Source organism: Xenopus laevis, chromosome 4S (genome assembly GCF_017654675.1).
Source record: "Xenopus laevis strain J_2021 chromosome 4S, Xenopus_laevis_v10.1, whole genome shotgun sequence".
Classification (NCBI taxonomy): domain Eukaryota; kingdom Metazoa; phylum Chordata; class Amphibia; order Anura; family Pipidae; genus Xenopus; species Xenopus laevis.
The window spans coordinates 115,511,772-115,537,697 of NC_054378.1; the positions used below are offsets into that span (position 1 = coordinate 115,511,772).

At 39.6% G+C, this 25,926-nt stretch overlaps 1 protein-coding gene across 3 annotated transcripts; it reads right to left on the reverse strand.

Moving 5' to 3' along the window:
* Positions 1–1,972: 1,972 nt before the first annotated feature.
* ip6k2.S (inositol hexaphosphate kinase 2 S homeolog) lies at positions 1,973–23,206 on the reverse strand. Of its 3 annotated transcripts, none has more exons than XM_018259604.2 (6): positions 12,862–12,879; positions 9,641–9,920; positions 7,565–7,790; positions 5,242–5,414; positions 4,737–4,912; positions 1,973–3,730 (listed from the first exon to the last, which is right to left on the reverse strand). In XM_018259604.2, the coding sequence occupies exons 2-6, from the start codon at positions 9,840–9,842 to the stop codon at positions 3,218–3,220; spliced, it is 1,290 nt and encodes a 429-aa protein (XP_018115093.1). In that variant the 5' UTR covers positions 9,843–9,920; positions 12,862–12,879; the 3' UTR covers positions 1,973–3,217. The 3 variants fall into 3 exon arrangements, with proteins under 3 accessions (XP_018115093.1, XP_041447253.1, NP_001086213.1); NM_001092744.1 differs by lacking the exon at positions 12,862–12,879 and adding an exon at positions 23,178–23,206 and having other exon boundaries at positions 3,199–3,730; XM_041591319.1 differs by lacking the exons at positions 9,641–9,920; positions 12,862–12,879 and adding an exon at positions 23,178–23,193.
* Between the last annotated feature and the right edge of the window lie 2,720 nt (positions 23,207–25,926).

The following is a 25,926-nucleotide window of genomic DNA, read 5'->3' on the forward strand; positions in this document are numbered from 1 at the left end:
AATTTAATAATCAGCAAACCTGTAGCATCAGCTTATATTACAGGGGAAGCTCATTTTCTGCTGGATAATTAGTGACGAGCCCTAAGCTTAGCTTCTCAACAGCCAATCAGAGCCCACTGAGCATGTGAGTGTCACAGACACTTTCCAAGATGGTGACCCCCTGTGACAAGTTTGAAGTCCTGGATCATTGCTGCTAATGACAAGCTGAAACTTTAGCCTCGTGCAATAAGTTCACTATATAAAATATGGCATTTTTAGCCACATTCATTTTTAGGGTTTAGTTCTCCTTTAATGAGAAAGGCCTCTGAGCTGCAATCTTGAGTGTAAGCACCACCACATGCTGGAGGTATAAAAGAACCTGAGTTATGCATGAGACCTACTCATTATTGGCGTTCTGTAAATTAGGGGTCCTGATTGCATCACATTATTAAGGGGCATTATGTGCCGTCATGTTTGTGTTTTATTGAAACGACACCTGGGAGGTCTGAACATGGGAAAACAGTATCCCTTTAATTTCAGTCAGCCATACCTCACATAACTGGAAACAGAAGCCAGAGCCTGCGTAAATAACCCGAGGGTCGCATACTGGACATGCTTGTTGTCCTAATTCTTTGATATGTAAATGAGGCCTACCTGCACACATACACACAAGCTAAAACCATCCAAATAAAGGCAATGTCAGGCAACATAGGCAAACGTGTCTTCTGTGTCAGAAACCTACTGAAGTGAGACAAAAGAAAAGCAACATCTGATTGGTTGTTGTGGCTTGCTGGATTATCTTTTGCTCATGTTAGACCATATGCAAGTGGTTATGCCAATACATATTAAAGGAAAACTATACCCTTAAATAATGTAGGTCTCTATAACAAGATATTGCATAAAACAGCTCATATGTAAAACCCTGTAAACCACTTTCATAATAATATACTTTTCTAGTAGTATGTGCCATTGGGTAATCATAAATAGAAAACTGACATTTTAAAAAATAAGGGGCTCTTACGATTCACTGTGCACACAAACAAAGCAAACTTGTTAGGTCACATGAGCCAATTAACAGACAGAGTTCTGTCTTTTGCTTCATCTCTTCTTCCAGTTACAGTATTTCTGGTCAGGTGATCTCTGAGGCAGCACACAGACCATCACAAAATGGTGGCTCAAGGCAAGAGATGTAAAAGGGCAATATTTACTTTAAGGGATACTGTCATGGGAAAAAAACATTTTTTTTCAAAATGAATCAGATAATAGTACTGCTCCAGCAGAATTCTGCACTGAAATCCATTTCTCAAAAGAGCAAACAGATTTTTTTATATTCAATTTTGAAATCTGACATGGGGCTAGACATATTGTCAATTTCCCAGCTGCCCCAAGTCATGTGACTTGTGCTCTGATAAACTTCAATCACTCTTTACTGCTGTACTGCAAGTTGGAATGATATCACCCCCTCCCTTTTCCCCCCCAGCAGCCAAACAAAAGAACAATGGGAAGGTAACCAGATAACAGCTCCCTAACACAAGATAACAGCTGCCTGGTAGATCTAAGAACAACACTCAATAGTAAAAACCCATGTCTCACACAGAGACACATTCAGTTACATTGAGAAGGAAAAACAGCAGCCTGCCAGAAAGCATTTCTCTCCTAAAGTGCAGGCACAAGTCACATGACCAGGGGCAGCTGGGAAATTGACAATATGTCTAGCCCCATGTCAGATTTCAAAATTGAATATTAAAAAATCTGTTTGCTCTTTTGAGAAATGGATTTCAGCGCAGAATTCTGCTGGAGCAGCACTATTAACTGATTCATTTTGAAAAAATGTTTTTTTCCCATGACAGTATCCCTTTAAATATATAGACCAGTTTGGTAAGATTCTTTAATATGCCACTTAATATGATGTAAACTGTTGCTTAAATGTTCATTTTGGTGGTATCGTTTTCCTGTCCGTTGTGGTACACAAAACACATCCCTTACAGCATAGTTATAAGTCATAGAAGAGATTTTATTTACTATTATAAGAACACAAATTTCTCCATTGCTCATTAAACGAACACGGGTATGGACTGCAGAAAGTGTGCATTAAAGAAGTAGAAGCGATGAAGTATCTCCTGCAGAATTCTCTGTGTTACGTCCTGCAGAAGTTGAATGTGAATGCGACCCAACATATTGCTGCTAAACCTCCAACCTACGGACTTGAATCATCTAGGACTGACATTGCTTCATTCCCGCCAACTGCAGGAATTTGAGAAAACACGGGCCTATCTTAACAGCCAATTGTTGAAACAGTATGTGAATTAAATCAAAAGGATCGGAAAACAAATAATTGGTGACATTTAAAAGATTTCTGACAACTGATTTGGATCTATAATAAAAAAAAAATCACCTTTTTTTCCATGTTTGTCATTTTTCTCCTCTAACCATGCCACAGCTGGGCTATAACAGGGACCTCTCCTACAGCAACAAACTGGGTATTTGTTTCTTTAACTGTTCCCATTGCAGAATTCTATCACAAAATAGAAGTATTTCGTTTAAACAAGATATTCGACGGAGCCAAAGTGCAAATGAAATAGATCACAGTTAAAGTGAATTCCTGGTTCCTGTTTGACATTTTACCGCTGGTAATAGTAATAAACTGCTAGAATTTGGCATTAATGATCTTGTTCTGGCAAAAAGGCACAATATCCATTATATAATGCTCCACTGATATTGTAACAAGGCATGTGGCCAAATAAATAAGAAATTTGTATATAGGTAGCGAATTACGACGCCACATAGAGCTGTCCTCTGTAGCATAGCTTCCATTAATGCTTTTTCATATTGATTCCTGCACACTGTGTTATAAATATTGTCATTCAGGCAACATTTGAGCCTCTTTAATGTAACAAAAAGGTTTGCTATTTCGGTCATACACGGAACATTGTCCATGTGTGAGCGCTGCGTCACGTACAAACAAACAAAAGAAAAGGAATATTAGAACATACACGCTGGTGTAACAGGAGGTATTTGAATCATCAGATCGGAATGTTTTAGAAACCTTTGAAATAAATAGACAAACAAATCAGTGATATTTTTCAGCACAGCTGTAAGTAAATGCCCTCATTTGCCGTTATGATGGGGAAAAACCCATCTGATCCTGTAATGATTTCTACCACAAAAACGTGGCCATCAGATTGGAATATAAAAAGTCAATATAGTGCTTCATACGAATGTTGTTTGCATCCAATATTTATTCAATATTTTCATCTCTTATTTCTTTAATAATTGCTATTAAGTTCTGAAGTCCGAAAATGTAACCCGTGTCTTGTCCTTCGTGCACGATGCTGTCTTCCCCATAGAACTTGCAAGTGGTGTGTGCAAAGTCTATCATTCGGACGTCGACAGTGCTGGCTAAGGGCTTATTCTTGGATGGTTTGTAAGCGTAGGCTCCTGCAGATTCATCCGACGACTCCTCGGACAGATCCTCTAAATCTTCAGGGTCTGAGTCCATTGGAACTTCCTGTGCTTCTTTTCCATCATAAATAATTAGAAGTGAGCTGGAGTAAAAGCGATAGGAGTCCTTTGTCTCTAAAACTACTTTAAGTTCTGTCAGTTTTTTTATTACAGGTTCAATAAGTTCTCGCCGTAGGTTCTTGCCATTGTGAAAAAACTGGTAAAGTGCTTCTTTAAAACCTTGGACCGAGAGTTTCCTGCCATGATACTTGTTCATAAACATAAGTTGGCCTGTTCCAGTCTGGTAGACCTGCAAATTAAAGAAACATTTGGTAAGCACTAAAGTACAAGGATATCTCATAGTAATATTATAAAGCGGTGCAGGAAATACAACTGCTTTCTAGTCCCCAAAACATATATAGCCTTACTCCATTTTTCTGCCCTTGTTTTTTTTTTTTTTTTTTTTTAATTCTGGGAGCCTATTTTCCTTCAATACATAATCAAAGGATGTGGGACCCCACTAAACTTTTGTCAGAAATTTTACTACAAGCATCAGCTTCGGCACCAACATGGTGAGGGATGCTGGAGGTTTTACTTCTACAAACATCAAAGTGACATTTAAGACATATAATTAAGATAATTAGATAATTGTAACTGTCTTTACATATTGATTCTAAGGGGTAAAAAAGATCATTTGATATATATAATGTTATCATTGTAGGTTAAAAAAAAATGGACAACAAAATGCCCCATGTACCACTGAACAGAAGAGCTATAATCAATGTGTTCATGTATTTAGTGACAAGAACCAAATGGAAAACTATTTCAGGGTAAAGGCCCCCACACATGGGCCGATAAAAGCTGCTGACAGACTGAGTTTTGGTGGTGCCATCCGACGGGCTTCCCCGATCGATATCTGTCGGGCAGATCGTGATCGGGCAGGTTAACAAATCCCATCAGATCGCATCTATGCGTGTATGCAGTCCCGCAATCCGACTGCCCATTTCAGATGCATTGCAATCCGATCATTGGGCCCTAGGGCCCACGATCGGATCAGCGAATGAGCGGATCTCTGCATCTATGGCCACCTTTGTTGTACTAGCACATTACAGGGCAAATAAAGTCACTATATGAGAATGATTGATTTTACTGGCCCTTGTCACGATTTTCCTTTGAAGGCAAAGTATAACCCCAAAGGGCTTGGAAACAGAATTTCTGGTCCTTTGGCCCAAATAATTGTAATGGCAATATCTGAAACTGCAAACCATAACTATTTTCAGCACACCTTAAAGGGTTACATTTCCTGCCCTACTAACCTGCATACCACACACTCGCACGCCAATGATCGCAGATGTACTCTGCTGACACTTTCTAATTTGATTGGCTTTCTTTTCCTCGGTTGCATCGTCCCCGTGCTGTCGAGTACCCATCTTTAAGTCCAAGACACATGGAACTTGGTGTCGGCAGGTCAAGTTTTCCAACAAAATGAATTCTTAGTTGTTAAGGAATATACGTAATTCATATCAGTTTAACACTTCTGAGGATAGAGAAAAAGGGGCTAAAATTCTACTGGGGTGGGTCAATGCATGACACTAAATATCTTAGGGAAATGGATGCATTAATATAGAGTAGCTTTCAATTAGTCACTCAGCTAAAAGTACTTGTTTTATTTTGAGCCAACTTTTTTGTAGACTTTAATATCAAGTTGCCCCTGACCTACATTACATTTTCCACTGTGTTGCAAGAACCCCTAACAGAGCAGTTTAAATACTCTTCTGGGTTGCACCCTCAAAAGTACATTCATAGTAGTTGAAAGGATACTGTATTGGTTCCTGTGTTTGGCATTTTCCTTCATGCGCTGCAGCTGTTGTTGGTGGCATTTCATACTCCAGGGATTGTGCTTGAATTGTGAACTAACATTCCCTTTTTTCTCCACGCTGTAATATAAAACTTCAGAGTTTTTCACCCAGTCAAATTCTTCATCCAGTTTATGGCTATAAAAAAAAAAAAAAAAGGAACAAAATAATAAATCAGAAACAAGATTTCTGAGCTTTTGAGGTTCATGTTTTGTTAATTTTCATTAAAAAATGAAGAATACTTTCAATCATTACCATCTGTAATGTTATCAATTCTTGCAGCTAGGACAGTAAAACATGCTACGTACATGTTTAAAGGAGAAGGAAAGGCTAAAACTAAGTAAGCCTTAACAGAAAGGTCCATCTAAATATACCAGTAAACCCCCAAAGTAATGCTGCTCTGAGGCCCCTGTCAAAAGAAACACTGCATTTCTTTCCTTCTAATGTGTACACATGGGCTTCTGTATCAGACTTCCTGTTTTCAGCTTAAACCTCATTGCCCTGGGCAAGAGCATGCTCAGTTTGCTCCTCTTCCCCACCCCCTCCCTTCTCTACTGTAATCTGAGCCCAGAGCAGGGAGAGACTCAGGCAGGAAGTGATGTCACACCACGTTAATACTGCAGCTCCTATCCTAAACAAACAGAGAGTTTCTAGAGCTTTTTACTCAGGTATGGTAAAACCTTCTACAGAATAAATATAGCATTCTAGCTTGCACTATTGCAGCTAATCTATTGGCAATAAAATGCCTCCGTAGCTTTCCTTCTCCTTTAACCAACACTCAATGACCTCCAGTGCAGGCGACAAAATGCCAGAAAATACCTTCACACTGGTATCAGTGTGAATCTCCGGTTTAACGATAACTAATCATACCTTAAAGCACTGCTTTTTATTCTCTGCCCTGATGGCTCAGAATATTGATACAATGTAAGACATAGCAGCTGATTAACAGACCTGTCTTTGCTGGTCTCTTTTGCAACACTGTTTATAAAGTAACAAACCAGGAGGTAAGCAAATACTGCTTTCAAAAGCAATTGTTTGTACAAATAACTTAAAATAATGTTTTCTTTTATTAGACACATTTTTATTTTGGAGTTAACTTGCCCTTTAAAGCATTAAACCAAGGTACATATTCAAAATCAGCTAAAGTAAAGTAAATGCTCACCTTGCAGCAAGCATTTATCTTGTGAAACAAGTAATATACAAGTGTAAGCAGATTGCACTTTCAGTCTGAGAAATGCTGCTGATTGAGAAGAGTGCACCCAAGCTAATTGTTATTAAAAGAAGATACAAGTAGTTCCCTCCAGCAGAGCAGTAAAGCTAATCTTGATTTTTTTAGGAAAGGGTTTATATTATGATTAAAGGAAAGTGAGAGCCCAGTTCCAGCCACTGAATCCCCATAACTTCCTCTTAGACAGAATTATACACAAATTAATTTTCTGGGCAAATAGACTTCTCTGTGTTTCTTAAAAGAAACTTGTTCGTAAAGTAGCTTTTAGATGAACATTTCGGTGTTTGAGTTATTTTTTTTTTTTTTTCAATTACATTTTGTTCTAGCCCTTGCATGATTTTTGCTTAGAGATAGTGTAAATAAAACAGTGATGAATGTTATTAGGTCTCTTTGTAAATTCATTGCACATAACTCAATGACCCGCTGTGATCTTTACATAACACTAATGCCAGACTAAGCGGTTTCTCCAAAAGTAAAAATGCAAATTATGTTCCAAAGTCTCTAACAATGACAAGAACCTGCAGTCACCAATTACATTACTACTAAAGGTATGGGACTCATTACCCAGAATGCTCGGGACCTGGGGTATGCTGGATAAGGCATCTTTCCGTAATTTTGATCTCTGTACCTTAAATCTACTAAAAAAAAATCATATAAACTCAATAGGCTTGTTTTGCATTTAGTAAATATTATTTATATCTCAGTTTGGATCAAGTACAAGCGACTGTTTTATTATTATAGAGAAAATGGGAATCACTTTTAAAAATGTTAATTATTTAATAACAATGGAGTCTATGAAAGACAGCCATCCCATAATTCGGAACTTTCAGGATAATGGGTTTCCGGATAACGGATCCCATACATGTACCTGTAATCTGAGACACAGGGTGGCATTCAGGATTTCTCTCTATTTTTCCTCCAACAGAGAAGACACTTGGTCTGACAGCTTATAGTTAAAGTATAAGTTCCAAACTGCCATTCATAGCATAAAATGCATTATCTTTATAGGGAAATACAACATAAAACTGGGTTTAGACCACCATTCTCGGTTGATGATTACCTTTTCATTTTGTCTTCTTTTCTGTGCTGCCGAAGTCTTTCCTTCGTAAGGTTATCGTTTTCTAACATGAGAGCTTTTTTATGAGACCATCTGGAAAGTTTACTCTTAGGCTCACTGCATTCTGAATAGTCTACATTTTCCAGGTTGTCTTGGTCCCCATTTAAAGGATAAGCTATCAAACACAGATTTCCATCTTCGTCTTCTTCAAAGCTGACAGACACCACACCTGAAAGGGCAGAGATTAGATATATTTAGAAAAGAAAGAGGTGTCATGTCCTCATAATGTAACACAGAGGTTACATTCGTGTGTTTATCCTTACCCAGTCCTTAGAATAAATGCTGCCACAGGCCATATCTGATCTGCCAACCTAACAAATATCAAAAGAGCTAAACACAAATCTGCCTGACACAAACACAGCATATTATACAACAAATATCTTAAAGAACATCTTATACTTGAAAACAGGACAACACTGACCAAATAATAACAGGAGACGTTTTCAATGCTTGATAAAATTTATTAAGATGGAGTTTTTATTGATTGTTTTTAAAGATGTAAAACATGTCTTATTTACATCTTACAGCGAAACACCGAAGTGTTTCCATAATGCAATGTTGCAAAGCACAACAAAAAATAAAAAAAAGTAAAGGCAAAAAGCATTCAGTATATCACAAAACTGAAGACGAATCTAGGCATCTGATTAGTAGGGCTACAAGCAAAGCGAAACAGAAAAAGACGTGAAACAAAAACTACCTGTAAAGCTTTATTTTCAGAATCAACTTTATTACTTATGCTTTGTTAATTTTATTTAAAGCAAAGGACTTGCTGAGTTGCAGCAGCGTATTTTTAAAAAAAAAAAAAAAAACTCAAGATACAAAGCAAACTGGATTTTGTTGAAAACATGGAGCACCTTTTGAAGCACCTTCTGCTCATCAGTCTCTAAAGAACTGACTTTTTCTAAAAGTCTTTGAAACATCTGAATCATTCAGTTGTTATCCATGAATGCCCCAAAAATGTCCTTTAAGTCTTTTAACTCTCTCCGCTTTCTAGAGTCTGCATGCGTTCTTGCTGCTCAGGACTGCTGGGAGAGAGGCGCAGGACCCTGGACTTACAGTAGCTGGGAAGGTATTGCAGAAGCTCAGACCACTGCATTCCAAGCACAAAAAGGAAAGGCTACAAGGATAGAGGGTTGAAGCCATCTAGCAAACAGCCTTTCAATATAGCACAGTTAATTCTGTGTACATAGACTGCTTGTTAGCCCACCCTTCACCATATTAAAAACAAAACAATGGAAAGAAGCAGAGATTATAAGACAAAACAGTCATAAATGCTTCCCAACCTTTCAGAGAACATTTAAATGCATTAAATTTGCATTTCTTTATATTTCTCTAATTAAAAAAAAAAAACTTGTTAAATGAAGGTTCATACAGCCCATAGGAAGAAATATACTAGGAATATGGAAAAAGGAGTAGCGAGAAAAAAGAAAAGAATACTCAACTAAAGATAGACAACATTAGTGGAGTATCACAAAAGCAGGGAATTCCAACAGCTGCATCTTTCCAAATCCAAGTCTAATTACTTTTACAAAAAGACTGCGGCTTGACTGGATGTAAACAGGTTATTTATCCCTGACATCTTTTTCCGCTTCAATATTTGGCTTAGATCGTTTCATTCTAAGCAGGAACATTAAAATGTAAATAGGAGAATTGTAATCAGCTTTCAAAGTGTGAAGGATAAAAAATAAGAGTGCAGAGGAAAGAAAGATAAGTGTTCATATGACCAATTATTTCTAAGATCTGATCTGAACAAATTCCACTTACCTACTGGTGCCTATGGGAGACTTAAGGCCACAAGCACAGCGTTTCTAAACTGTAATGCTTTTAGTCAGCCAAGAGACCCAATGGTAATCATCGCCAACTCACGCATCACAGCCTGTCCCTGACAACATTGAAATATGTGAAAAAAAAAAAAATAATTCCCCAAATGCTTCTATAAAGAAGTGTTTTAGGGAGAATAGATGATACAAGAAACAGTTGAAATAAACAAGGCTTCCATAGAAAGAAGGGGAAACATACCTTTATATTGTGGTGTAAACTTCCTGATCTCTGCAGGGAGTGTTTCATAGAACAGATGCTCCCTTTGAATCAGTGGCTTACATATTGTTTTGTCATTGAAGCGAAGGACACAAGAATGTCCCCCGACCTGGTGTAAAAAAGGCTCGAGCAGAACTCCCTTTGCGTAGTGCTCCACTTCCATGGCTCCGAAGGCAGGGCTCATCGTTACTGCACATTAGAGAGAGCAAAGTGTCTGTGTGGAGAGAGCTTCTCTGGTCTGTCCTTTACAGCAGCTTATTCCCTGTTTGAAACAAATGCAAAAAAAAAATCCTTTGGTTTTAGAAAGTGCAGTCTTCAGTGCATAAAAACACAAAATAAAGGCTTCATGCTTTTGAGAGTGAGAATCCACAGTGCACGTCCTCTGCCAGCAAATCCTCTAATGAGCTTTCAGGCTCTCGGCATCGAGACAAATAGAGTGATGTCACGCAGGAGAAGAAAAACAATCTACTTTGCTCCTCCTGCCAGACATTCCGGCCAATCCTAAATGCCTCTGCAAGGATGGGCGGGACCCTGAAAAGGAGCTGGAGAGACAAAAGAAGGTGGAGGCGCTGCTGTTCTCAGCTGTTTTTGTCGTTCAGAAGCGCACAGGATTCTCATATTCACAACAACAGCAGATTTGTGTTGAGAATCTGCATCAATACACACACACACAGACTATTACATGAGACATCATCGAGGCAGCTGCAGTAAAAAGAAAGCTGTTGCCAGCTGCACTCTATGTAAAAAAAAAAGCTCCAAATATGCACTGTGATTTTATTAGCCGCTCAATTTATAATGTGAATTATGTCTAAAATTATAGCAGACAATTCAGGCGTACAGTATCCTGCAATAACATTATCACAAGGCAGCGCACCGACAGCAGGTATGGGCTTTGCACATGAACATCCCCCCTCCATATTATGTGATGGTACAAACTGAAATGAATAATGGGCTAAATAATGAATCAGGTTATTACTGCTGGGGGGTGTAAACAAAAGGGTTATTTAAATCAGTTAATAGTGTTAATAAAACCCTTATGTTTTTTCAATATCCTGTTATATCTTATTTGTTTCTAATTTAGCACAACACACAAGCCCAGCAATGGATGTCTAACATTCACCAGTAGGGGGACCCATCCGCCGCTCTAAACTATCACTAACAAGCCTGTGTTTATCTTTTGACCTAGTTATTAACTCTTTTTTGACTGAAGGAGTTGTGCGATGAAAGGACAGGCCGCTAAGTGTTACACTAAAAGCTCACCTTGTTTTATGAACTATTTTATATTACACAAGGGTGAAACAGAGGGGATGCAAACTAAAGCCAGTAATGTAATAACAAGCACAATGCCAAGGATTTAAAGGGATACTGTCATGGGAAAACATGGTTTTTTTCCCCCAAAATGAATCGGTTAATAGTGCTGCTCCAGCAGAATTCTGCACTGAAATCCATTTTTCAAAAGAGCAAACAGATTTTGTTATATTCAATTTTGAAATCTGACATGGGGCTAGACATATTGTCAGTTTCCCAGCTGCCCCAGTCATGTGACTTGTGCTCTGATAAACATCAGTCACTCTTTACTGCAAGTTGGAGTGATATCACCACCTCCCCCCCCAGCAACCTAACAACAGAACAATGAGAAGGTAACCAGATAACAGAGTCCTAACACAAGATAACAGCTCCCTGGTAGATCTAAGAACAGCACTTAATAGTAAAAGCCAAGTCCCACTGAGACTGATTCAGTTACATTAAGTAGGAGAAATAACAGCCTTTCAGAAAGTAATTCCATCCTAAAGTGCAGGCACAAGTCACATGACTGGGGCAGCTGGGAAACTGAAAATATGTCTAGCCCCATGTCAGATTTCAAAATTGAATATAAAAAAATCTGTTTGCTCTTTTGAGAAATGGATTTCAGTGCAGAATTCTGCTGGAGTAGCACTATTAACTGATTTTTCCCATGACAGTATCCCTTTAACTTTCCTTTGCTGTACAGATATTAGGAATGAAGCACAATCCTGAAGGGTAATCTAGTGCAAAGCATTCTAACAAGTCCCCATACCAACTAGTGCAAGTCCCCACGTAAAATGATTTCCTACAAGACAACTGCAATTTAAACGAGGGGCATCATTTATACATACATTACAGAGGTATGGGATCCATTATCCGGAAACCCGTTATCCAGAAAGCTCAGAATTACTGAAAGACAGTCTCCCATAGACTACATTATGATCAAATAATCCAAATTTTTCAAAATGATTTCCTTTTTCTCTGTAAAATTAAAACAGTAGCTTGTACTTGATCCCAACTAAGATATAATTAATTCTTATTGGCATTAAAACCATCTTATTGGGCTTATTTAATGTTTACATGATTTTCTAGTAGACTTAAGGTATGACGATCCAAATTACAGAAAGACCCCTTACCCGGAAAACCCCAGGTCCCAAGCATTCTGGATAACAGATCCTTTACCTGTACATGGATTCTTAGGTTGCAAATTTGACTCCAAGATTATACACAGGTGCTCTGAGAAAAAGGTGAAGGAACGGTGATCTATTGACTGACCTAAATAGGGACTGAACCAGTTTCACAGACACCAGACTTCCCCTTACAATCCCCTGTAAAGTATTAGAGCTGTAATCTAAAGATATGAAAGCACTCTCTAAACTCTTGCCGATTCAATTTAACACACTGCAATCCATAGTACAGGTATGGGATCCATTATCTGGAAAACTGTTATCCAGAAAACTCCAAATTACGGAAAGGCAGTCTCCCATAGGCTCAATTTAATCTAAATCTAAATTTTTAAAAATCATTTCCATTTTCTCTGTAACAATAAAACAGTAGCTTGTACTTGATCCAAACTAAGATATAATTAATCCTTATTGGAAGCAAAACCAGCCTATTGGGTTTATTTAATGTTTACATGCTTTACTAGTAGACTTAAAGAGATACTGACATCATAAAATAAATGTTTTATTATCTATTATAACATTGTCTTTGAATGCTATTTATGATATTGCAATTAAAGTATTTGCCTGATGCTTTTACATTACCTTTCTTACTACCCTGTTCCTCTATGAGGGGGGCTGCCATATTTGTGCAGCATTAGTCTGTTAGCATTATAAACTCTTATCTGACAGGTTAAGAAGGGACAGTCAGGTAGGTAAAACAGTGAAGTTTAGGAAATTCAAGTGATAATTACTTACAAAAGCAGAACTATCGGCGAAGAACAATCAATATGACCTATAGGTAAATTTTGATGTAGATTAATATTTTGAAAAGAACATTTTTAGTGTCAGTATCACTTTAAGGTATGGAAAGTCACATTACAGAAAGACCCCTTATCCAAAAAACCCCAGGTCCCATACCTGAACTTCAAACACTATACAAAAAATAAAAGGGACTACCGGAAAATTTAAACTCTTTTATGGTGGGTCAAAACAGCAGGCAATGATCTTGTAGCTTTAGTACAACACACAAAGTTAGAACTAAAATTACTAATAATGTTCAATACAAGAATAGCTTTCAGTGTACATAAAATGCTAGGGAAGAGAACGGGTGAACGTGTTTTGCTGGGGCTGTGAGTGTGTCCCAGAGAACAGAGGAGGACTTGCCAGCTAAGAAACCAGAGAAACAAATATGGACACACCCTACTAAATCCCATATGAGCTCATTATAGGGCTCACAGTGACATGACAGTTTCTCCTTTCAGATGCTATTCTGGAAAACATCATTTAAAGAGGCTGTGCTTTCCTGGTAGATATAAACAAACAAAATGTTTCTAAATCACACTGAACCATAAAAGAAACACACATGCTAAAGGCATTCATTATAGGACATCCTATCTAACCCCTTTTACAATGTATTCCTGCAAGCAAACTGATTTATTCACATTTGTTTCAGCAGAGAGACTTGTGTGCTGAGAAGTACAGGCAGTCCTGTCAATGGCAATTATATAATAATGACAGTTATTTGCCAGCATTTACTACAAGCAGCACATACTCAGAAGCAGCAGTCTGTTATTTAAAGATTTTTCACATCAGGCATGGCAAAATGAGCAGTTACATTTTAAGAAGAAAAAAAAAGTATTGAGTTACTCATCACAAACGGGATGCGGCTCAGAAAAAAACATGGCGAAGGTCCATATGGATTTTGGGTCACACCTGACAAAGCTTTACCTATCCCATTACTACCAGCACTAATGATATGGTGGATTGCGGCTCTTCGGTAATCTTCGGGTCTTTTTCCGGTGCTTCTGCCATTTCTGTCACTTCCGGCGCATGCACAGTTGTTGCGAACCGGAAAACTGCTCCAACTGTGCATGCACCGGCCACTTTACGAGGATTACCGAAGATGGCGCCCGTGAGCTACGCTGCTCTCTCATTTGCGGTCAGTAATCCTACAGGGGACACAATTATGGGGTAACACTTAGCAGGGGAAGGCAGGGAGGGGGGGCAGAGGGGTCTTATCACCATGGGGGTTTTCGTTCTCCTTTTACCCACATTTGAGAGCTGGAAAGAAACAGTCGGCAGCAGGAAATACTTAACTTTATATATATAAAAATTATTAAGACCATCTTAAAAAAGTTTACAATAGGATATTCTGTAATTACCCTTTTAAAGGAGGTGGTTCACCTTAAAGGTATCTTTTATTATGCTATAGAACAACAGCAACTTTTCATTAGTTATTTTTTATAGTTTTACAGTTATTTTTTCTTCTGATTCTTTGCAGCTTTCAAATAGACGTCGCTGTCCCCTTCTAAAAAACAAATGCTCTTTAAGGCTACAAATGTATTGTTATTGCTACTTTTTATTATTGATCCTTCTATTCAGACTCTCTCCTATTCATATTCCATTATCTTATTCAAATCAATGAATGGTTGCTAGGGTAATTTGGGCCCTAGTTTCCAGATGACTTAAAATGCAAATTGAAGAGCCACGGAATAAAAAGCTAAATAACTCAAAAACCTTCAATAATAAAAAATGAAAACAAATGGCAAATTGTCTCAGAATATCACTCTCTACATCATACTAAAAGTTCCAACCGCTTTAAACCTTACTACTGTTTATATTAAGCAAACAAATCTATTGTTCATATTGATTAGAGTCTGTTTCCATGCCTAATCCTTCAAAAACGTCAAACAAAAAGCAGATGACAATGATGAAAAAGCTGAACAGTACAACTACACGTATGGAACCAGTTATATGGAAACCCATTATCCAGAAAGCTTCAAATTATGGAAAGGCCATCTCCCATAGACACGGACAGAAAAAACCCGCGGCTCTATCCAAGCACCAGATATTCCCAATTTCCAATAAAAAACCAAAGCTCACCCAGCATGTAAATTGACCTGTGTGCGTGGCCCCAGGTCCATCTCTTAAGGGTGTAGCATTATCTTCAAGTTAATTCAAACAATATAATTGTTTCGCACTCACCGATGAAGAAAGGTGGCCGGGTGCAGCTCCCCAAACCCGTAGCTTGGGGTGAGATGGAACAAAATGGATGAATAAGCACGCACTCCTGCGACATCAGGTTGGATAACATTTCTTGAACTTTATTCCATAGATTAAAATCAAATGTCCTAAAGCATTTTGTATTTAGAGATACGTAATCATAGGCAATGTGCCTATATTCCATCTCCCATAGACCCTATTAAAACTAAATAATCAAAAAAATTTTTTTAAATCATCTCCTTTTCCCCTGTAATAATAAATCCGTACCTTTTACTTGATCCAAATGAAGATATAATTAATCCCCATAGGAAGCAGAATCAGTTTATTGGCTGTATTTAATGTTTACATGATTTTCTGGTATGAAGATCCATTATATGGAAAACCCCCAGGTCCAAAGCATTCTGGATAATAGGTTCTATACCTGTACTACTTTATCTCATTGCAGTATGCAGACAACTAGCCAGTCCTAATCCAGGATTCACTACACCCCCACTTTTATAGCTCAGCACAAGGGTGCAAAGAGTAGAAGAACAGCCAAGCCCAAGCATTGATATAAGAGCTGGATGAAAGTGCAGGGATTCAGAAGGCAGGATTTAAAAGGCTGGTATGAATGTAAGCAAGGTGCCTGTAAAAATCTAGACCATTGGCTAAATGTGAGAAGTAGTACAGCCAGTAACAAGTGGTAGAGTCTGTAAACTGTAAACCTATGTGCCAGGTATTATAAGGGAACGGCAAAACAATTTGCTCTCTTATGTATAACTTATAATTAGACACTATATTTCCCAAGCAGGGTATAATTTACATGTGCTTGCAAGCTATTAATAATTGATCAGCTGCCGATGAAATACAGCTAGTGCAATTAAACATCTAAATAATTAACTATTTGTGTAAAGGTTAGATATCATTTTAACCACACAAACAAGAATGAACTACCAGTTGGCCATGTACACTTGTGTTTAAGGGTAAAGGGCACACGGGCAGATTCGGGGAGACAAACCGCTTCTTCTTTAGGGTGACAACTGCCTTCGCCTGCCTTCCCACTGGCTAGAATGAAAAATCGCTAGCATGATGGCACTGGCGGCGGTTCGTTTTCCGAAGTCGCCTAAACTTCGGGCGACATCAGAAAACAAATCAATTTGAGTGCCATCCCGCTGGTGATTTTTCATTATAGCCGGCGGGAAGGCAGGTGAAGGCAGTTGTCGCCCAGAAGAAGAAGCGATTTGTTGCCGGGGTGACTAATCTCCCCGTGTGCCCTTGAATAAGAAAAACATAAGGGACATTATGATGACAGAATTATGTAACCCTGAGGTGTATATCTGCAGAACCCTTTGAATATTCCCCCACATATTCAAACATTTGAGTTATATCGACACCAAAAATAAATATTTCTCATTAATGAAGCAGTGCCATCCCCCTAGCCTGCTATCCTGGAGCTTTATTTCTTTGCTCTGTGTCTCAGCTCATTCACAAGTGTGATTAGCAAAGAGTAGAGAATATATATATATATATATATATATATATATACTCTATTTTGGTTGGAACACATCAGAAATAAATCCATCTATTTGCCATTACTGTCTGTCCAACATTATGACACTTTCAGTCTGAGGCAGAGTGCTTTTATATAGGTCATGGAACACTAGAGACTATGCAGCTTACTGGCCTGGTTCCAAATGACGGCCACCTCAACAGATACTCTGTCAGGTCCTGGAGAAATAGTAACTAGGCTAGCTGGGAAACCCTGATAGGTGAGGACCACATCAAGACATATATTCGTTGCCCACCAGATAATCCTGTGCTAATTTTTTAAACCATTAGGTGAGGGTGCAATGAGGCTGTGACCACAAAATACATACAAATACAAGAGTCCTCTGCACTCAACCGATTATCAATATATTTAAGACACTGAGACATTTTGTGCATACTGCTACTAAAGAATTGCTGTTTAAAGGGTAAGGCATTTTTAGGAGTTGTTTGCACAAAATGTCTAAATGTCTTAAATATATTGATAATGGGTTGAGTGCAGAAGACCTCTTTTATTTGCCCATTTGATATTTGCACAGTAGAGTTGCAATATGGACTAGAACAGTGAACATTAATATCAGTGATCACTACATTGATCAGCAGCAAAATATATATCTATCTATATATTTATGTGAATTCATCAATTTGTGACATTAATGTACTGACATCCTCTTTGTACTATAGAATATAATGACGTACCAAGCAACTAATGTTGCTTATTTTCCTTGTGGCGGTCCTTCCAGCTGCCCACTCACCCCCCCCCCCATCCCCACCCTTGTATTTAGTTGATAAATAGTTCCCACCCTCTTGCATTGATGTCAGAGAGCTATTCATGTTATATGTCTGAATGACCCTCGTATGACCTTGGTCTCCATAATAAAGGCTTTTGTGTTGTAGGGCTAAACCTTTTATTTTTATGGGATTTTGGGGTTCCCTGTTACTTTAGGTGTCAATGAGACAAGATGTATGGCAGGCTTTTGTTTATCAATAACTTAAGGAAAAGGAAAGTCCCATAGTGCTTGCTCTTGTGACGTAATTAAAGTATAATACTCACTATGATTAACCACTATACCTTTAAGCCTTATTAGAAATTGAGGTTCCTTTGTTAGTCAACAAAAAAGTGATTTATACTCATATATGTTTTCTAACTCTAACTGGCCAATACACTTCATTGTACATTGGGTGACCTGTTTTCTGGTTCAGTGAGGACAAAATACTTGTTTCATTCCTATGCAAATAGCCTGCAACACCGGTACATGTGATTTACATAGGTACGAAGTGCAGTGATTCGGAGTATAGTTGCCTGCTTGCAATGCTACAAAATTCATGGAATCCGTTTGCCATTACTCTGAAGGCTCCCCCCCTCTCCCCCAAGGCATAATTTACATTGCACTTGCTTTGGCCACACTTGGTGCATTCTTAATGGAGGACTTGTGCAGGGGTATGTAATAAGAAACACCGTGCTTGTGCATCACACATAGGCATAGCTCCCAACTGGCCCTGTTTTTGAGGGACAGTCCCGATTTTGACAGCTCAATCCCCAGTCCCGGTTTGTTACTGAAATGTTACTCTTTGATCTCCTGCACTGAACAGCCAGAATAAGATACAACGTTTCTAACTTAAAGGGGTTGTTCACCTTTAAATGAACTGTAAGTATGATGTAGAGTGACATTCCAAGAGAAATTGCAATTGTTTTTCATTTCTTATTATTCCGAGAGAAATTGCAATTGTTTTTCATTTCTTATTATTTATGGTTTTTGAGTTATTTATTCAGAAGCTCTCAGGTTTGCAATGCCACAATTATGGTTGCTAGGGTCCAAATTACCCTAAATAAGGCACTGAAATATGAACAGGAGAGGCCTGAATATAAAGACGAGTATTACAAAGTAGCAATAACAATACATTTGTAGCCTTACGGAGCATTTCTTTTTAGATGGGGCACAGTGACCCCCCATTTTAAAGCTGTAAATAGTAGGAAGAATAAAACAAATACATTTAAAAACTATAAGAAATAAAATGAAGGCTAACTGAAAAGTTGGTTGGAATTAGCCATTGTATAACATTACTAAAAGTTAACTTAAAGGTGCACCACCCCTATAATTGGCTTTTGGCAGAGAGCCCAGAACACTCAGCAGGTGAACTTAGATGCTTTTGTAACAATTTAAGATAAGTAAAGAAGCAGTTTTAACAATTTAAGATAAGCATAGAAGCCGAGACGTGCAGCTTAAATGGAAAATTACCTTCATTAGCAAAACTGTAATAACATCAAACCACAAAAATGTGTTTAAACTTTTATAACCTGCCAAATTTTGTAAAATTAACATGGTAATTAGGAGGTGTGGCCACAGAATCGGGCGTGGTCAAAATAATTTTGCCTCGTGGATCTTTTTGTCCCTCTTTCGGTTTCCAAAATGTTGGGAGGCATGCATAAGATACAAACGCCAGATAAAATGAAGTCACAAAAGACAAATATCCTGCCGATATCTGCACCCGTGATGTGATTCAAATCAATCAGTCTCCAACAAAAGCAATGAGCAGCAACATGGCACTAATACTCATTACATTTATGATACGGCTGTTTCATCATTCACTGTGGTCACATAGATTTGAGAACTTAAATAGGATATGGAGCTCAGTGAAGTGAATACACAGACATGAGCCGGAAATGGTTTCTCCCCACACACAATTTTACAGTAATTCCTTTACGTAGAGCAAGTGAAGTAAAATCAGACTGTACTTCTTCAAAGAATAATAAATAATTGTGAAATGTTGGCTTTTTGTGTGCCAGCATTTATATCTAAAGATTTTATTCAGTGTAAATAAAAAAAGCATAGGTAAAACAGTTGCCTGATCAGTTGCTCAGAAAGAGTCAATGTCACAAAGATAACATGTAAATTCCTTACAGTGATCATGAATGCCATGGTATCAGGGCAATCAGGTTTAAAGGCAGCAGTGAAGCCAGTGTCTCTTTAGAGAATGAAATGCCTGTCTCATTGAATCATTAATCACTGAAGTGACAACAGCCAAGTAAGAAGAGAAGAACAACTGGGAATGTATGGAAGGGATACATAGCACTAACATTATCAGAAATCTTCTCTTGGGGTCGGGCAGAGATTATTAATGCCAAAACTCTATTTTTCTGATAAAGAGTTAACAAAATCTGCACATTGGAGGTAACCATCTAATTTATAGGGGTGATCAAGCTACTCATCTGTTAACTAGACATCAATGCATCCCCCAGGGAAGAGAGAAGATTGGGCATCTCCTCTGTATGACAATACAACTGGTATCTGCCCAGGCCCAGAAGGGAAGTGGGGGAGGGCATCCTGTCAAAACAACACAGCTACACCCCAATCTGAAAGAGAATTACATAATTTAGGTATTCAACCTCCAAGTGGTTGTTAAACAGCAACTGGCAGCATCCAATGGACAGCTGAAGGCTGACAGGTGAACGTTGGGGGCCTCAGATGGCTTTATATACTGAAAATATAACAACTGCTTGACAGTATAGTGCACTGCTTATCAATGTTTTTTCCTTAGAAGGTTGCAGTGATTCCAGGGTCTATGTATGCATAATATATGTCCTTTTGTGTGTTACTAATGTTCATTTCTATGTATAAAATGCTATTTACAGCTACTTTTTATCTTTAAAAAAAGGTAAATTTAGCACAAACTACATTAAATCCTTTCTTAAAAGACTTGGATTACGCAAGATTATAAGGATAACAACATATGTCCAGCAGTCTAATTCAAGCACCAGGAAGTCCACTCCATCTAATCCGGAATAGTCACTGCTATAATAAACCACACATACATACAAACAATACACTCGAATATCCCATCCCAATTGGTTGCCTCTGTAGCCTGCCTCTCTTGTGGAATATGGGCCACTGTTCCTATAGCAAAGCAGAGACCTAGCCTGGTTAGGGTGAGATGGGCTAAAATGAGCCAGAAAGCCATTCATACGCAAGAAATGCAGTGTAAAAAGCCATCTGAAAACAAGGTATTTACTTGCCTCGTGCCATATAAATAGCACTGCCTTAAAGGGCACCTGTTGGGTAAAAATGTTATCCCCAACCAAAGGTGTGGGCTAATAGAGTCCGCATTCCGTTTGGGGATAACAGTAGTTTAAAAAAAAAAAAAAAGGCCCCCCGTCAGCGCTAGGCTACCTGCACCACGAGGGAGCTCCCGGTGCGAGCAGCCATGTCCGGTCACTCACATGTGCATAACGTGTAAGTAACGTCACGCGCATAATAAGCAATTTGGGGCAGCTTTCCATTATGCACATGCAAGTGACCGGACATGGTAGCTTAGCGCTGGCTAAAGCCAGAAGAAAATAACAAACTACAGTTATCCCAACCGGAATGTAGCTCTATTAGCCTGCACCTTTGGTTGGGGATAACATTTTTAACTAACAGGTGCCCTTTAATACTAAAAAAAAGTTTAAAGGAGAAACAACCCTTAAAAAAAATAATAAAAAAAAAAACATACTACCCCCCTACCATACATAGACTATCCTCCCCCCCAGCCTAACTACCCCCTCCCTCCGGGCAAATGCCCCTAACTCTTTACTTGCCCCTCCGTGCAGATTCTGTCCAGTGGAGTTTTCACGGCAGCCATCTTCTTCTCTTCGGTAATCAATGGAATGAGACCGGCAAAGCAGTGCATGTGCAGTTGGAGAAATGTTCTGTTTCGCACAACTACGCATGCGCCAAAACTCACGAAAAATGCCAAAGGGCCAGTCTCATTCCAAAGCGGCTGAAGATGGCACCGGTGAACTCCGCTGGACCGAATCTCCACGGAGGGGTAAAGGCCCCCATAGACGCAAAGATTTTTCGTTGGTGAATGACCGATTTCAGTGCAATCCAACCAATCATTCAAATTATTGTGAGGTTAGTGGGAACCAAACAATCGTACATCTACCGATCTTTAGGGGGGTGTCTATGTAGGATAGGGTTTTTTTTTATTAAGGGTTTGTTTCTCCTTTAACTCTAATATAAGGCATTATGGATGGGGACATGCAAATCAGTCCTTTATGTCCCTTTGGGTAGCTATACATCCAGAAGCGCTGGTTTTATAGCACAGATACAGTGTAGTAGTTAAGAGTCAAATTTCCTAACTTGCAGACAGTCCGTTCCGATCTGGTTAGATCTCACCAGTGCAACATATTGGAACATGGCTTCTGAGTGGGTAGAACTTGTGGAGTAGCAAAGCAGAGAACCGAACCTGGTTAGGGTGAGACAGGCTAAACTGAGCCAAAAAGCCCTTCACATGCAAGATGTCTGTCTATAAAAACAGATGCAATGTTTCTATATAAACACAGAATCCTATTTGCAGTTTGAAAAAGGAAACCAGTAAGTGCTTAGGCAGGTTTCCAGCAGACGTCTGGATACAACTGTGGCCATTTAGAAACACTGTGGAGCAACTTGATCTGATAAGACCAAATGGATCTGTCGGCATCCATCAATACATATTTAAAGGGCATGTAAAGTCTAAAATAGAATAAGGCTAGAAATGCTGTATTTTGTATACTAAATATAAACTTACTGCACCACAAACCTAATCAAACAAATGATTTATGCTTTAAAAGTTGGCTACAGGGGGTCACCATCTTGTAACTTTGTTATACATCTTTGCAAGACTAAGACCCTGCACATGCTCAGTGTGGTCTGGGCTGCTTAGGGATCGTCAGAAACAAAGCTGCTTGAGTTCTGCATGGCTGGGAAGTAAGGCGGTGGCTCCCCCTGCTGTTCATAAGTATGATTGTTTCCCTGCAGAGCAGTTAGGGACTGTCTGACAATTCCTATCCACAGCAGTAAATGAAGGGAGAATTTCACTGCATACAGTCAGGTTTCTTGTAAAAACAGTACACATTTTTTAATTAAAGTATATTGGAGATAGGTTTCTTTTTCATGAAAGTAAAAATGGGATTTTATTTTTTTGCCTTTACATACCCTTTAATGACAGCAGGATTTTAGCAGTTTGCAGGCTCCCAAAGGTCTACTAAAGATGGAAATATAATGTGGTGAATCCCAAACACCAAAGCTTACCCTTTACATCCCCCCAAATGACACTCACTTATGCTGCAATTCTATTTGGCACAGGAACAAAGGTTACAGCCCCCACAAAGATTTCCCTTGACAGTTAAGTCTTATGTGTCATCAAGAGGTTCTGCAGTAGCTTCAGCCTGTCAGTTTTCAAAGGCAAGTCAGGCAATTAGCAGTTTTACGACATGCAGTAAAGCAGCAGCAGCAGCCTGTCAATTACAGCGCGGTGTCTGTTCTCTAGACCGTCTATCCCTTAACAACGAGTTATGTAATAAACCAAAGAGGTTACAGATATCGCTAATTAGCCACTAAACAGTCATTGTTTCCTCACATAAAGAGACTACCCCCAAAAGACAGGCCGGAGACAGCGCGACACCGACCAATCCCATTAATAATAATAATCCGTATTTAAACTATATTTATTTCACTATTCTCTATTTTATCATACATTTGTCTTACGGCGACACGATACAGAGATTTTGGGGTATTTTGCGTTACCTCAAACAACAGCTCCTTCCTGCTTCTCGTCTTGCTCTCTATTGTCGCACTGCAACCAAAATGGCGGCCGCAGGCCCTCAGCCTCGCTGTGGCGTAGGCTTCCCGTTGGCTGTAATTTGCATCCCTTTCTGATTGGTGGAGCTGCCGGCAGTTGTTGCTAAGGTATAAAGGGTAACCAAGGCAAAGTGTTAAGAGCCGGAGGGGAATAGGGTATTGAGGTGTTTGCTCTCAGATTAGACAGCAGGAGAGTTGTACAATTAGGGCCAGTATCTGTGTACAGAGACACGTTGCATTTCCGCCAGACACCTACTTGTTTACTCACAGAAGCGGTTTATTTCTTCTGGCATATCAGTTTTGTAGGTTGTAAATACATGAGACCCACAAATAAATCCTTTGGGAATAAGATATTTTTCATTAGTATACATTGAAATGTCACTTCCGTCAGTGCGTTAGGAAACCAGGCCCTGGTATTTCAGGTACAGAGAGGCCCAAACAGACCCCTCCAGCTCAATAAATAGTGACTGGTTATTTCCAGCAGTTCCTGTAGCATTTGTCCAAATCAATAGTGTCTATAGTTATGTTACTAAATAGGGCCCTGGGTAGAGTTGCCACCTTTTCTGGAAAAAAATACCGGCCTTCCTATATATTTATCTTTTTTCCCTATTATAACATTGGGCTCAACCATCATTTCTACTGGCCAGATGGCAACCGTAGCCCTGGTATAAATGTCACCATATTGTGCAGCCCTACAGACATTACTTTGTTTACCCGAGGCAATGTCCTCACCTTTCTCAAGGCAGGAGTGGCCCTCATTCCTGGTCATTGGGGATCCTGGGGCTGCTACTGCCTGAAACAGCAGCCGCCTGAGCAGGGCCGCCATTGGAAATCACGGGCCGTGCAAAAAAATGTTCCTGGCCACACCCCATATCCACCCCAGCCAAGGCCAACTTTGTCAAAACCCCACCTATTCCCTGGCAAACCCCACCCCCCTGGAACCCACAAATAGCGCTTTCCATCTCGCTCTCCCACAGTCTCTTGTCTGCAGTTCCCCCTGTGCCAGTCTGTATGTGGCTATTAGCAGATCCAATAGAGTGTAGGATTCAACGTCTCAGTTCAATCACAAATACTTCCGTCCAATGAAGCAGATTAATCCAAATATAGTGGTAGTGATGAACTTCAATAATACGCAGTGGGTTGCTGCTCTTTGTCAAGTGTCACACTTGACAAAGAGCTACGCTCGAAACATGTAGTGTTTAAATAAATAGCACCTATTTGCAGCAACCCACTGCGTATTATTGAAGTTCATCACTACCACTATATGTGGCTATTAGCAGGTACCAGCGGCAGATACTGGGACTGTGTGGGAAACAAACAAATGTAAATTTCCAACCCAGGATTGATTCCCTTTTTCTTTTGCCTCCACTTCCAGGCCTCACCCACTGCACCCAAGCTCTTCCTTCCCTCGCTACCCTCATGTGAACTGTTCCCCCCACTTGCTGCGGTGCCCACGCCATGCACTGCCTTGCTGCTGCCCCACGCCAGCGCACATGCGCAGACGGTGCAGCGAGCTGTATAAGTTTTTTTTTCTCATGTCTCACGATGGGTTCTGGAGGAACGAGGGAAGGGGCGAGACTGCCGGCTGGGGTATAGGGACGGCTCCCAGGTGAACGGCGGGTGGTGTAGCCAATGAGTGGTAGGCGGCGCAGAGGTATACCCAATAGAGCTGGATGTAGAGGGGGAAGGGGAGGGGTGTAGCGTTGAGGGAGGTAGTGCGCGCCATTGGGGACAGGCCAGACGGGAGTGCTTAGGGGCCCAGGATTATCACTCTCCTTTAAGGGGGGCCCGGCTCTTTTGAAAAGTGCAGCACTGCCGGGCCCCCCTTCAGGCCCGGTACACTTGTACCCCCTGTGCCCCTTGATGGCAGCCCTGCGCCTGAGGCAGCAGCAGCCCAGATGCCGTCTCCCCTCTCCTGCTCAATGCTTAAAACATCAGCATTAGAGCGGATCAATGGGGGGCCGCATCGCTAGTTCAATGAGCGCTATAGCTCTCTCTGCCCTAACCAGGCCGAATTTCCGGGTTACGAATTTGCCGAATCTTGCCTCCCCTTGTAACTGGCTGCTTGCTGCCGCCAGAGGCAAGGTGAGAACCCTGCCTCATGGCAGAAGTGGCCCTGTACCTGGTTGGTATTTTACTGTCCCAGCAGGTAAAAGCGATGCTTGATGCCAATGTTATTTGTTATTACATATAGGGTAGACTCAAATATAGGAAGGCTTGTATTTTTTCCCAGAAAAGCAGTGGCGTAACTAGACCCCTAAGGGCCCTGGTATGGAAATTTACAACTGGGCACCCTCCCCCCCCACGCATAGGGCTGGAACACAGAATTACTGACCTAAAGCCATAGGAATGGATTTTAATATATATATGGACAGAGAAAAAGAAATCAATCTGAGAAAGAGTTTTAATTACTCTTTTAAAACAATTAGTCTTTTAGTACAGGTATGGGATATGGAAACCCGTTATCCAGAAAGTTCCGAATTATGGAAAGGCTGTCTCCTATAGACTCTATTAAAATTAAATAGTCCAACTTTTTAAAAATAATTTCCTTTTTTTGTGTACTAATAAAACAGTAGCTTGTACTTGAACCCAACTAAGATATAATTAATCCTTATTGAAAGCAAAACCAGCCTCATTTTCAGAAAGATCAGCCAAATTTCAGAAAGATCAGTTATCAGAAACCCCCAGGTCTTGA